Source organism: Dendrobates tinctorius, unplaced genomic scaffold, assembly GCF_039654945.1.
Source record: "Dendrobates tinctorius isolate UK_male_01 unplaced genomic scaffold, ASM3965494v1 ptg000008l, whole genome shotgun sequence".
Taxonomy (NCBI): Eukaryota; Metazoa; Chordata; class Amphibia; order Anura; family Dendrobatidae; genus Dendrobates; species Dendrobates tinctorius.
Window position 1 is genome coordinate 50,203,428 of NW_027361676.1, and position 14,096 is coordinate 50,217,523.

At 48.4% G+C, this 14,096-nt stretch overlaps 1 protein-coding gene across 1 annotated transcript in view; it reads left to right on the plus strand.

The window, feature by feature from the left end:
• The first annotated feature begins 8,112 nt into the window (after positions 1–8,112).
• The window catches only part of LOC141089299 (ecto-ADP-ribosyltransferase 5-like), a 63,625-nt gene continuing 57,641 nt past the window's right edge, over positions 8,113–14,096 (plus strand). Inside the window, exons 1-2 of the mRNA XM_073575623.1 lie at positions 8,113–8,293; positions 9,238–9,458. Of these exons, the coding sequence (XP_073431724.1) occupies positions 8,113–8,293; positions 9,238–9,458 (402 nt within the window). The remainder of the gene's footprint in view (positions 8,294–9,237; positions 9,459–14,096) is intronic.

The following is a 14,096-nucleotide window of genomic DNA, read 5'->3' on the forward strand; positions in this document are numbered from 1 at the left end:
ACACAACACATAGAAAACAATGTACCGCAGACATCACACAGCAAACAAATATGCCAACATCCAAAGACATAATTTTTTTTCTTTTCTTCTCTAGTCTTCCCAATCTGGTGCTCGGCCAAGAGGTCCTCGCAGTGCCTCCCAGGGTCGTCGGCGACAGCAACGCGGCGGTCACCAGCGTGTAAGTATAATATTTTTGTTAATTTTGGTACACTTTTTATTTCATGTAGTGTGGTGCCTAATTTTGCTATTTTTCTCTTTTACTTTAACAGCCTTCACAGCGTGCTCCCGACGGGGAGGATGGAGGAATCGATGTGGACCAGCTAATCGATCTCGTCAGAGAAAGGGAGCCGCTATGGAATATGGCTGACTGCCGCCATGCTGACCTGATCGTTACCCGATGGCTCTGGGAGGAAATCTGTTCGCTCCTTGTGGACCGCTGGGAGGACCTCGATGCTCGGGCCCAGATTAAAGAGCGTAAGTATATACAGTACCGGTTGCTTGATGTAAACCAGTGTTTCCCGAACTCCAGTCCTCGTGGTCCCCACGGATCATGTGTTCAGGATTTCTATTTAGTATGGAAATCCTGAAAACATGACCCCTGGGGACCACGAGGACTGGAGTTCGGGAAACACTGATGTTGTATACTAACCACTTTGACCTTTCTCTTTTCAGGGGAGAGAATTGTGAAGCGGTGGCGGTCTGTGAGGGATCGTTTCAAGAAGGAGTTCAATAAAGAGATGCGGGCCCCGAGTGGATCTGGAGGACGCAGGAGCAAGTACAAGTACGCACGAGCCCTGTCGTTCCTCCGGGATACAATGGTCACCAGAAGGTAAATATTACACACCACATGTAAAAAAAAAATGTTTAGATGTAAAAAATTTTTTTCAGCCAGGGCCATGCCATGTCACTATTTTAATTGTTTTTTTTTCTCTTTATTCCACAGCACGGTGAGCAGCACTCAGGAGCCTGCATGGTTGGACCCTTCTGAGGCGATCCCTGAGGAGACCGGCACCGAGGGACACTTCGACCGCCCCGGTACATCTGCACCTTCCCACACATTCGACCCATCTGTCCCATCCACCAGCACAGGAGCATCGTGGCCGCCTACATTACATGAAGCTGCTGGTGAGGAGATCGCTTTCCCTTTACCCCACCCTTCTGCCCCTGCCACCTCTAGTACACCTGCGGGTACTGGGCGGCAGTGGCAGAGGGGTCAGGAAAAGACGTATGCGCCAGAGTTCTTGCATCTGAATGCATCTTTCCAGAACTGTCTAAAAGTCTTGTCAGAGCAAATGTCCACAGGCTTTCAGCAGATCAACTCCGGCATTCTGGAGTTAAAGACACTTCTGCAAACCATGCATTCAGAAGCAAGATCTTCGCCAAACCACACCTTTTTCAGGTCTGTGGTGGAGCGCATGGCAACGCTATCTCCTACCCAGCAGATGCATGTAATGCATTCGTGCCACGGTGCTCTCCAGCAAGTTACCTCCCAACCTCCTCCTCCCACTCCAGTAGTTCCTCCACCTGCACCCCCTCCACCCACTTTCCATCCTCCCCCTCCTATTACATACCAGCAACCTCCCCAGTACCAGCAACCTCCCCAGTACCAGCAACCTCCCCAGTACCAGACATCTCCCCACTTCCAGCAACCTGCCCCGTACCAAACTCCTTCCCCGTACCAGTTTCCATCCACATCATCTGCTCCTACAGTCCCTGCCCAATCCTCCACTCCACCACCCACCACCAGTTCTGCCTCCCACATATCCACCCATTCTGTATCTTTTTCCACACCTTCACCTCTAAGTGTGTCTTCCCCACCACGATCCCAGTCCTCTCTCCACACTCCCAGTGTCGAAGTGTCCCGCAGCCCCTCCAGCAGTATTTCAACCCCACAGTACACAAATTTATAAATGTGTGTATTTTCATAAATATGACAAATTTTATGGTTCAAAAACTTTATTAAAAAAGAGTTTATTTAACTAAAAAACAGTTTACTAAAAAAAAAATTTTTCAATAAAAGTTAAATATTGGTTTTACACTGGTTGTCTGTCATTTTTCTGCGGCGAAACATGGTAAAAAAAGATTAAACACTGGGTATTTAAAAGGTAAAAAGGTTTACAAAACCAGGTATATAACTGTGGGTAAAAGGTAAATAAATTTTACCTTTTTGCCACTGTTGTGTTCCTGGTTGTGTTTGAAGCAAATTATTTCACCTAAAAAGTTGTGTTTATTGTTGGTGATTTCCTAACAATGTACACAACTTTTGTTAAAAGGTGAAATACTTTGCATAAAACACAACCAGGTACACACCTGTGGCCTAAAGGTAAAAATATTAAGACCATGACAAGATAACCAACTTTGGTTGGCAAAGGTATATACTGTTGGTACAGAAGGTACGTACACAAGTAGGGCACAAATCTTTCACACTCTGTCATCCTGCCAGTGTACTCTGCCTTGAGGTGACATAAAGTATAGTGCAAAATTGTCCCTCATTACTGAAACCGTCACAGAACTTCTAGTGGTAATGTCCTGGTAATCTTGCAAGGTGGATTCTTCAGAGGTGTCCTCAATGGAAATGGGTTCCTTGCAGATAACAAAATTGTGTAGTACCACGCAAGCTTTGATCACCTCGTCCACAGTTTCTGTCTTGAGGTTGATCGCAGTCAATAGGACCCGCCATTTGGCTGTTAGAATACCAAAGGTACATTCAACCATTCTTCTTGCTCTTGTGAGGCGGTAATTAAAAATGCGTTTTGTTCTTGACAATCCTCTGCTACCGTACAGTTTCAAAAGGTGTTCTGACAGCTGGAAGGCTTCATCCCCTACACAGACAAATGGCATAGGTGGACCAGATGTTTGCGGCAGCGGTCTAGGGGATGGGAACTGGAAGGTGTTTCCATACAGTTTACGCCCCATGGCAGACAGTTTGAAAACTTGAGAGTCATTGGAGCGGCCATAGGCCCCAATATCAACAGCAATAAATTTGTATTTCGTGTCAGCGATGGCCATGAGGACAATTGAAAAATATTTCTTGTAATTGAAATATTCCGATCCCGATCCGGCTGGCTTTACAATGCGGATATGTTTCCCGTCCACAGCGCCCAAGCAGTTCGGAAACTGACATATCTGTTGAAACTTTTCTGAAATTTCAAGCCACCTCTCTGTTGTGGGCTCTGGTAAAAACTCTTCAGCTAAGGAGTCCCACAGTGCACGGCATGTGTACTTCACTATTCCAGATATGGTGGAAATCCCGAGTCTGTACTGGAAATGCAGTGACGAAAGGGATTCTCCAGTTGCAAGAAATCAGTGGGGAATTAAAAAACAATCAATTAGTTTAAAATCACAGCATTACATACCAAAACTCAGCTACCACCAACAAGATTGCAGTGAAAGTGTGCTCTGATGCGAGGCATATCCAATAAATGTGGCTTACCTTAAAGTCACCATCAGACGCTCTGCGGGTGAAACGGAGAAGCGGCAATAGGTGTCCGATTTTCTTATGAGGTGTCCAATGCGCTCCACCAATTAATCAAAATTCTCCATTTTCATGCGAACATATCCAAAAAATGTATCCGGGTTTCGCCTAAGGTCCATGCAGAGTGTAGAATAGACCCCACGCGTCATTCTCTTAGCTGTGATGGGGTGGATCCACAAACATCGTCTACGCTGCTGTCTCGCTCTCTCCTTCTCCAGAACAATCACCCTCAAACGATTTGCCTCCGCTGTAAAATCCGCCAAATTCTTCAAAATATTTCCAATCACAACATCCATCTTCGCCAGTAACTTGCTCTTCTCTCCAACCTGCACTTTCTCCTCTACAACCTGTCAAAGAAGGGCTGTAGGAACACGCTATATATAGTTTTTCAGTAGCCAATCTCGTTCGGAAGGCCACAAGGGGCGTTTTTAAAAACCGGATCCGGCGTAATCCGTCGAAAAACGGATCGAAAACCGGATGAACCGGATGAGACGGATCCGGTTTTGGCTGTCAAGCGCAAGACGGATCCGGCAGAAAAACGGATCCGTCGCATCTGGTTTTACAAAACATTTGCCGGATCCGGCGCTCCGGCACGACGCCGGAACGCGCCTGACGCCGAAAACCTGATGTGTGAAAGTAGCCTAAGCCCGCTCTGTAGGGAACCGTGTGGCCAGTAACTCAAGCTGGACAGAGCACTGGCTCACGAAACCCCTACAGATGGCGCTGTCACCCGAAAACTTGTCGGGCAACGGGAGATGGGATAATGTCAGCGCAGGCTTGGATGTGGGCATACGAGAGACAGCCTCTGCGACTGCCTGGACAGCGGCCGCAGTAACCTTCGCAGCTGAGGTGGGACTCTCGAGAGCCGCCAACCTGCCCTCCAGCTGGCAAATGTACTGCAGTAGCTGCTGCTGGTCCGCCATTACTAGCCAGACCCTGGCGCTAGTATAATGTTAGGGACGGCGGAACGCACTAAATAATAAACAATAAGTGCGTTCACTACCCGGGGTCCACCATGCAGGAGATGTTATACTGCTGCTATGTATTGGCAGAGGCACTATATGGTGGTATTACGCACGCAGGTTGAACGTCACCCGGAGTGACGCCGAGGCGTTAAATACAAAGGCTGAGCCTGTTGACGTCACAGGACTCAGCAGAATGCACGCAACCGTGGATGCCAAGGAGCACTGCTGACTGCAGTGCGGCGACAGGCACTGCCGCTATACGACAATGCCGGGTAGCGGGTGCACTGTCGGACGCTAGCACTGTGGAGGATGCGTATTGTGGCCTGTAGCTTGCCACAGACTGGCGCTGACTCTAACTCTAGTCCCTATCCACACATGTAATATCAGAGGGAGGGGAATCTTAATGAGTCATTTGCAAGTCCATACATCCGTCATAATTCACACAGATAGCCTAGCGGCCATGCTACCCTTTTATAGCCGGGATGTTCCGGAAGCTTCCAGATCCCTGAGATGGACCAATCAGATCTGGAGAAGGACCTGAGCATGTGACTCCTGATCCCCAATGGGAGATCGTCTCGTGAGCATGCTCAGTGGAGCAACGGAAGGACTTAGCCTCTGGAGTGGCTTGCTGCTGAGCAGCCAGCGTTGCTATTGCTGGCCCAGAGGTGGCAGCAACAGCCAGACCCACAGAGCTGATCTGAGCAGAGCGTCGGGAGCGGCGGGACTGCTGACCAGGCTCCTCTGCGGTCGATGGAGAATGGGAGACCACTGAATGTAAGGCTCTGGATCCCTGCTGTGCATTTGCAGGAACCCGACACCTAACAACCATCTTCAGTACAGAAATACATTACCAAAACTACATCAGTACAAAAACACATCACCAAAACCACCAGCATAACAGGAATACATCTCCAAAATCATCATCAGTACAAATCTACAGGACCAGAATAAGCATCAGTACAGACGATAAATAAAGGTTGTAGACAGAAAACCATAGCAAATCATTAAAGTTTTAAGTGATATATGTGTACAACCCATAGTTCTGATATGACACATTCTCTGCAAAATGTGAATAGTCACCATAATCTGTATAAGTTTCTTCAGCTTTGAAAAAATCATGGATGCATCAAATTTTTTTTATGGATGGGAAAAAAGTGTCACATTTTATGGATTGTCAAGGAATTTCTGAACTGCTCGCTACACTGGTAATCAATGTTATTCATCTCATCTGTTAGTGGTTCTAATGTTATGACGGATGAGTGTATGAGGCCATCACAATGCAGCCTCTAATAAAATTATGCAAACATGTGTTACAAAATTTGATAGAAAACTATATTAATGTATAATTCACATACAAGAACATAAATCACGCATTTCTTCAACTAAATACTGAAAAAATAGTTGATAAATGTCTGATGGTTGTAGGTCCCATGGCTGAGACTCCTTCCAGTCACAAGAATTGGTGTCTTAAGTCATCGGTACATGTTTAATACATGATTCATGTGGCATGTACTCTATTGAGTACAGCAATCTAATGTCTCCCTTTGATGTTGGTGCAGATGGTTACATGAGTGACCATTACTCCATTTAATCTGATCTTCAATGTGATCATTGTATTTGCAAAGAATGTGGTTCATATTGTAGTGATTGTTGGGTCCCAATGGTAGGGTAACTACATTCAGACTTATACTGTGGAAAGGTGATAATTTTCTATTGTGAGCTAACCCTTTTAAAGGGAATGAGATATTTAGCTAATCAGAGTATAAAGAGAATTGCACCTTATTATAAAGTAAAGGCCATCATAAACATTATAAAAATTTAGTAGAGTCTAAGAGATATGCAACCACTAATCAACTGGGAGTGCCATCAGAAAAGGACGTAAGTAGAAGAAGAATCTTTGGTACAATACGTAAATTTGCAGTAAATGATGTGATTTATTTATAGCAGGCACACTTTGGCATGAACAAATAAGCCCAATATTTCGACCTTTATTGGCTTTTATCAAGAATTATCTTAGTTATGAGAATGTAGAGCCTGGAGGATGCCTGCACGTGAGTGGCATGTGTATTATTGTTATTGAAGGTGGTTCAGCTAAAGATGGATGTAAGGGAGTGAAGTAAGACTTTCCTTTAATGCCAGCTCCCCTTTAAGGAGATCTAATATTAATATATTGTAAATGTTATACAGATATATTTCTCCGGTAATGCTACACAATTGTGTATTACCTCCATTCTCATTGGTATTTCCACATTATATGTGTCACCATGTTGTACATATCGTAATGTATTGTGTTGTATTATGTTCTACATACAAATGCATAGATTAGGGTACGCTAGTGCATCCTTCGGGTTCAATATTGGAGGTCACTATTAGTATAGAGTTCTGAGACATGGGTAAGCCTAGTTCTGTAGTGGGCCACTAGATCGGGGTACACTAGTGGGTCCTATTAGGTATAGTTATAGGAAGTTCACATACGGGTTAACTGTATGAGGAGCTGCTTTGGGTTAAGCAAGTGTAAGTGATAGGAACAGTTCAAAGTGTCCAGAAGGGTTCTAAGGCCAGGACGCCATAGCAGCAACGCAACATTATAAGAAGAAAAGCATGGGCACAGTCAGATAGGTACTGGATAAGACCTGAGCACTCGGGAGATTGCAGTTCATGACAGCAGCAGGAACAGGAAGGAATACATGGTCCAAAAGTCGTGCAGGGCGCAGTGTATTCACCATGTTGCAGATCTTAAACAGGGTTGAAGCTCGCAAATCTGGTGTGAAATGGATGAATGGGATCCCCTATGTCCTGAAGTCCTACAGGAGTGATGCTGCAGTACTGCCAAGGGTGCTACTACCCTGTAATGTGCGTGATGACAAAAAAAGCAGGAAAGGAAAAGTGCAGGAGGAATGCTGTGTGAACTGTAATGTAACTGATGTGTCCGGGACCGTTGAGCAAAAGATTAAAATCGTTTGGTTGGCATCTGAACCGGTATCTGTGTCCGTTATTTCTAACCTGTGCACCGGAGCTGAGTGTGCAGGAGCTGTGTCGCACTGCAGTGGAAGTCCTGATGGTGAACCAGAACGCCGAACAGGTACGTCGGAAGAAGCTGACAGTTTTTCTGTAGGAAGAGGCCGGGACACCAAGGTCCTGGTGTCCTCGGCCACGACTACCATCCTGGCCCCTTCTTACATTTGGCATAGTCAGCAGGATGCGACTACCATGCAGAGTGGACAACCCGCAAAGGGAAAGATGACAAGTGAAGTGGGGTTGGAAGTTGAGCCCCTGAAGCATAGTAAAGAAGAAACTGTGCAAAATTGTGTACCACTGGATGTGACTGACCTAATGGATTGGACTGACACTGTGCCTCAACCTGATTTGATGTTGACCAAGATGGCGGCCATGGAGTTGGCTGGAAATGGAGTCGAAGATCAAGGAGAAGACACAGCCCTCACCCTTCGTGGGTGTTTCTGTGCCCTCTTGGCACCAAAAGTTGCCTGTCATTGCACCCTGACCCTTCCCTGGTGAGAGTGATTGACAGGAAGAAAACCTCGCCCTCCACTATAGAATTCCTGCACCTGGGTTTAGATGACGAGGGAGTGGCCACCTGGAAATGGGTGTGGCCTCCCAGAAGAATCTGGAAGCCGTGCTGCGGTACCAGTAAGTGACGGCAACTTGGGCACGATGGAGCACTCCTGCACCCGGAGTTGTCAAGGCGTGAGCCAGATAGAGTGGCACTGGAGGAAGGAGGATGAAAGGAAGCAGTCCAGCAACCCTTGGGAAGAACTGGCAGAAACTCCGGCGGACCATTCCACAGAGCTGTCCCGACTGCAAAGTCAGTGTCCGGTGAAGACCATGGGCTCTGGTAGTGCAGAATCCCCGGCTGGACAAAGCTGGATGGCGGCGCAGCATGCAAAACTTCTGGGCGGACACCGACAGGAGGAACCCTGTGTGCCAGAACCCTTGTCGTTGATTCGTCGGGGACCGGAAACTGCCCACCTGAGAGGAACCGCAGCCGGAAAAACGGAGGCCAGGAGTGCGGAATTCCCGACTGGACAAAGCTGGATGGTGGAGCAGCATGCAGAACTTCAGGGCCGATGCCGACAGGAGGAACCCCGTGTGCTGGAACCCTTGTCGTTGATTCTTCGGGGACCGGAAACAGCACCCACCCGAGAGGAACTGCAGCTGGAAAACTGAAGGCCAGTGGAGCTAACACCAGAAGGAGCGGTGACCAAAGCATCTAGCGAGCCCAGCCCAGGCGCAACCACCATCCAGCATCCGGAGAGGGTGAGTGAGCCTCGACCCCTTGCCCCTGAGGGATTGTCCCACTCACAGCCCCCAAACTCAGCCGCTGTCTCCTATCAGAGTGTCCCCGAGGTGGGTGCAGCCGCATATCCATACCCGGTGGCTTCCATTGCACCCTCCGCCACTGCAGGCCTGGGCGCTCCCCACTTTCCCCTAACACCAGAGGGGCCCTTCCGCAGCCCCAGGCAGGTGGCCTTGGTGGAAGATGTGATACAGAAAAAGAAGCAATGAGAGAAGGAGGTGTGGGCCAAGCTGCAGCAGGGTGGAAGCGCCCTGGCAGGTCGGAGTACCCGAGGCTGGCTGGAATACATTGAGCGGGGGTACGGCTTCATCAGAGAAGATGGGACCAATGCAAAGGTCTATGTAAATGCAGCCTAAATAAAATTTGGCAGGGCCCTGGAAGAGGGTGACGAAGTGTCCATCTTCAAAGAAGACTGTCCACGGGGGTAATATGCGGTCGCGGTAACCCTCTTAAGTGATGATGACATGGGTCTTTTCCCTCAGTCGGAGCAGGCTGCCCCACATCCATCTATGTCCCGCGCTGCATCTCTCCTCGGGATGGCATACGACTCTGCGGCTGCAGAGTCGTACATCAGTACCCCCCGACAGTGGAATTCGGCTACGGATGCGGCAAACAGAAACGTCCGCCGCTTAATACTGTCTCTTTAAAAGTTGCACAAGTTGCGCCTGAAAAGTATGCTATGGAGGGACTGTTCCGTGTCCCTGTAATGAAAATGCCCCACCCTATGAGAAGTGGAAACCAAGAGAAAAGATGCCGCTGAAGGAAATGCACACCACTATATATATATATATATATATATATATACATGCAAAATTACATGTACAAATCAAAAAGGACTCTGATGAAGTCCAGACAGACTCCGAACCCTCATATCATACATCAGCATACAGGCGAAAAAAAATATATAAATAGCATACATACAGTGCCTTGCGAAAGTATTCGGCCCCCCTGGAACTTTTCAACCTTTTCCCACATATCTTGCTTCAAACATAAATGTACCTAATTTTAAATTTTTGGTTTGCACTGCATAAATGCTGGGTATAAATAACCCCCAAAATGTAAAATGTATACACAGTATGCTGATTGCTGATGAAACAACAACCTGGAAGACCCTAGGTGCCACAAAGATATACTGTATATAATATATGATCCAAAAGTGCTGTCCCTTTAAAGGAATCTGTTACCTCATTTTTCCGATATGAGATGCGGCCACCGCCATCAGGGGCTTATCTAGAGCATTCTGTAATGCTGTAGGTAAGCCCCAATGTAACCTGAAAGATAAGAAAAACGAGTTAGATTATACTCACCCAGGGGTCCGGTTCGGTCTGATAGGTGTCGCAGTCCGGTCCGGCGCCTCCCATCTTCTAGCAATGACGTCCTCCTCCTTACTTCTGCTGTGGCTCCTGCGCAGGTGTACTATATCTGCCCTGTTGGGGGCAGAGCAGAGTAGTGCAGTGCGCAGGCGCCGGGAAAGGTCAGAGAGGTCCTCCATATACATAGTAACATAGTAAGGTTGATGGAAGACTTTAAGTCCATCTACTTCAATCCATATCCTATCCTAACCTGTGGCAATCAGTAAGCTTCATTTTGGGGAAAAAAATTCCTTCCCGACTTCACATACGGCAATCAGACTAGCTCCCTGGATAGTGTAATACACTCCTCATAGCCCTCCATATATTAAAATACATTCAGTCCTCCATATAGTATAATACACTACTCAGTCCTCCATATAATATAGTACACTACTCCATATATTGAAACACACTGCTCAGTCCTCCATATAGTATAATGCACTCCTCATAGTGCTCCATATAGTATAATACACTGCCAGTCATCCATGTACAGTAGTACAATTCACTTCCCATAGTAAAATGAACCCCATAGTTCTTCATATAGTATAATGTATTCCCCATAGTCCTCGATACAGTACAATGCAACCCACATATAGTATAATGCAGCCACCCCATGGAGCATAATGCAGCCACCCCACAGAGTATAATGCAACCCTGCCATACAATATAATGTAACCCCCCATAGAATATAATGCAGCCCCCCCTCTTATAGTTTACTGCAACCACCCCTTAGAGCATAATGCAGCCACCCCACAGAATATAATGTACCCCCATAGAATATAATGCAGCCCCCTCATATAGTATAATGCAGCCCCTCCATAGAATATATGGCAGCCCCCTCATAGAGTATAATGCAGCCCCTTATATAGTATAATATAGCCCCTCTATAGAATACAATGTAGCCCTCCTCATATAGTATATTGCAGCCCCAATAGAATATAATGTAGCCCCCTCATAAAGTATAATGAAGCCCCCATACAATATAATCTAGCCCCCATAGAATACAATGTAACCTCCTCAGTTAGTATAATGTAGCCCTCTCAAAGAGTATGATGTGATCACCTCCCATAGAATATAATATAAAACAGCCCCCATAGAATATAATCTAGCCCCGAATAGAATTTATTATGGCCCACCTCCCCATAGAATATAATGTAGCCCCCCATATTAAATAAAACGGTCTCCCCCATAGAATATAATGTATAATATACCCCCATGGCATATAACAGCCACATAGAATATAGCACAGCCACAAAGTTTAAACACAGCCGCATAGTATATAGCACAGCCGCATAGTATAAAACACAGCCAAAATAGTATATAACACAGCCCACATAGTACATAACAGAGCCCCACATGGTATATAGCACAGCCCACATGGTATATAGCCCTGCACAACATGGTATATAGCACAGCACCGTGGTATATAGCACAGCACCACATGGTATATAGCACAGCCCCACATGGTATATAGCACAGCTCCACATGGTATACAGCACAGCACCACATGGTATATAGCACAACAACACATGGTATACAGCACCGCACGACATGGTATACAGCACAACCCCACATGGTATACAGCATAGCCCCATATAGTATACAGCACAGCACCACATGGTATATGGCACAGCCCCACATGGTATATACCACAGCCCCACATGGTATACAGCACAGCACCACATGGTATATAGCACAGTCCATATGTTATATAGCACAGCACCACATTATATACAGCATCTCCCCACATGATATATAGCACATCCCCACATGGTATATAGCACCGCACCACATAGTAAATAGCACAGCACCATGGTATATAGCACAGCACCACATGGTGTATAGCACAGCCACACATGGTATATAGCACAGCCCCACATGGTATACAGCACAGCACCATGATATATAGCACAGCCCTACATGGTATATAGCACAGCCCCACATGGCATACAGCACAGCACCACATGGTATACAGCACCGCATCACATGGTATACAGCACAGCCCCACATGGTACATAGCACAGCACCATGGTATATGGCACAGAACCTCATAGCATATAGCACAGCCCCACATGGCATATAGCACAGCCCCACATGGTATACAGTGCAGCCCCATGATATATAGCACAGCCCCACATGGTATACAGCACAGCATGACATGGTATACAGCACCACACCACATGGTATACAGCACAGTCCCACATGGTATATAGCACAGCCTCACATGATATATAGAATAGCCCCACATGGTATACAGCGCAGGATCATGATATATAGCACAGCCCCACATGGTAGATAGCACAGCCCCACATGGTATACAGCACAGCCCCACAAGGTATACAGCACCGCACCACATGGTATACAGCACAGCCCCACATGGTATACAGCACAGCACTACATGGTATATACCACTGCACCACATGGTATATAGCACAGCACCACATGGTATATAGCACAGCCCACATGGTTTACAGCACAGCACCACATGGTATACAGCACAGCCCCACATGGTATACAGCACAGCCCCACATGGTATATAGCACAGCACCACATAGTATATAGCACAGCATCACATGGTATACAGCACAGCACCACATGGTATATAGCACAGCCCCACATGGCATACAGCATATTGTAAGAAATATACCCACACACAGCCCCACACAGACCCCTGCACAGACCCCTGCACAACCCTGCATACCGCCGCACAGACCCCTGCACAGCCCCGCATACCCTCACACAGACGCCAGCACAGCCCCACACAGACCCCCACAAGACCCCCATACCCCCGCACAGACTTCAGCACAGACCCGCATACCCCCGCACTGCCCCGCACAGACCCCCACATACCCCCGCACAGCCCCGCATAACCCTGCACAGCCCCCCGCTCAGACCCCCGCATAGTCCCGCACAGACCCGCATACCCCCGCACAGATCCCCACACAGCACCACATACCCCCACACAGATCCCCGCACAGCCCCACATACCCATGCACAACCCCGCATACCCCTGTGCATACCCCTGTACAGCCCCGCATACCCCCACACAGACCCCTGCACAGACCCGCATACCCCCGCACAGACCCACACAGACCCCGCATAGACCCCCGCACAGACCCCCATAACCCTGCACAGACCCCAACAGCCCCGCATACCCCTGCAAAGACCCACACACAGACCCACGCACAGCACCGTACAGATCCCCACACAGCCCTGCACAGACCCCAGTACAGACCCGCATACCCTCGCACAGACCCCCACATACCCACACACAGATCCCCACACAGACCCGCATACCCCACCGCATACCCCCGCACAGCCCTGCATACCGCCGCACAGACCCCTGCACAGCCCCGCATACCCTCACACAGACGCCAGCACAGCCCCACACAGACCCCCACAAGACCCCCATACCCCCGCACAGACTTCAGCACAGACCCGCATACCCCCGCACTGCCCCGCACAGACCCCCACATACCCCCGCACAGCCCCGCATAACCCTGCACAGCCCCCCGCTCAGACCCCCGCATAGTCCCGCACAGACCCGCATACCCCCGCACAGATCCCCACACAGCACCACATACCCCCACACAGATCCCCGCACAGCCCCACATACCCATGCACAACCCCGCATACCCCTGTGCATACCCCTGTACAGCCCCGCATACCCCCACACAGACCCCTGCACAGACCCGCATACCCCCGCACAGACCCACACAGACCCCGCATAGACCCCCGCACAGACCCCCATAACCCTGCACAGACCCCAACAGCCCCGCATACCCCTGCAAAGACCCACACACAGACCCACGCACAGCACCGTACAGATCCCCACACAGCCCTGCACAGACCCCAGTACAGACCCGCATACCCTCGCACAGACCCCCACATACCCACACACAGATCCCCACACAGACCCGCATACCCCACCGCATACCCCCGCACAGCCCTGCATACCTCCGCACAGCCCCCCGCACAGGCCCACCACA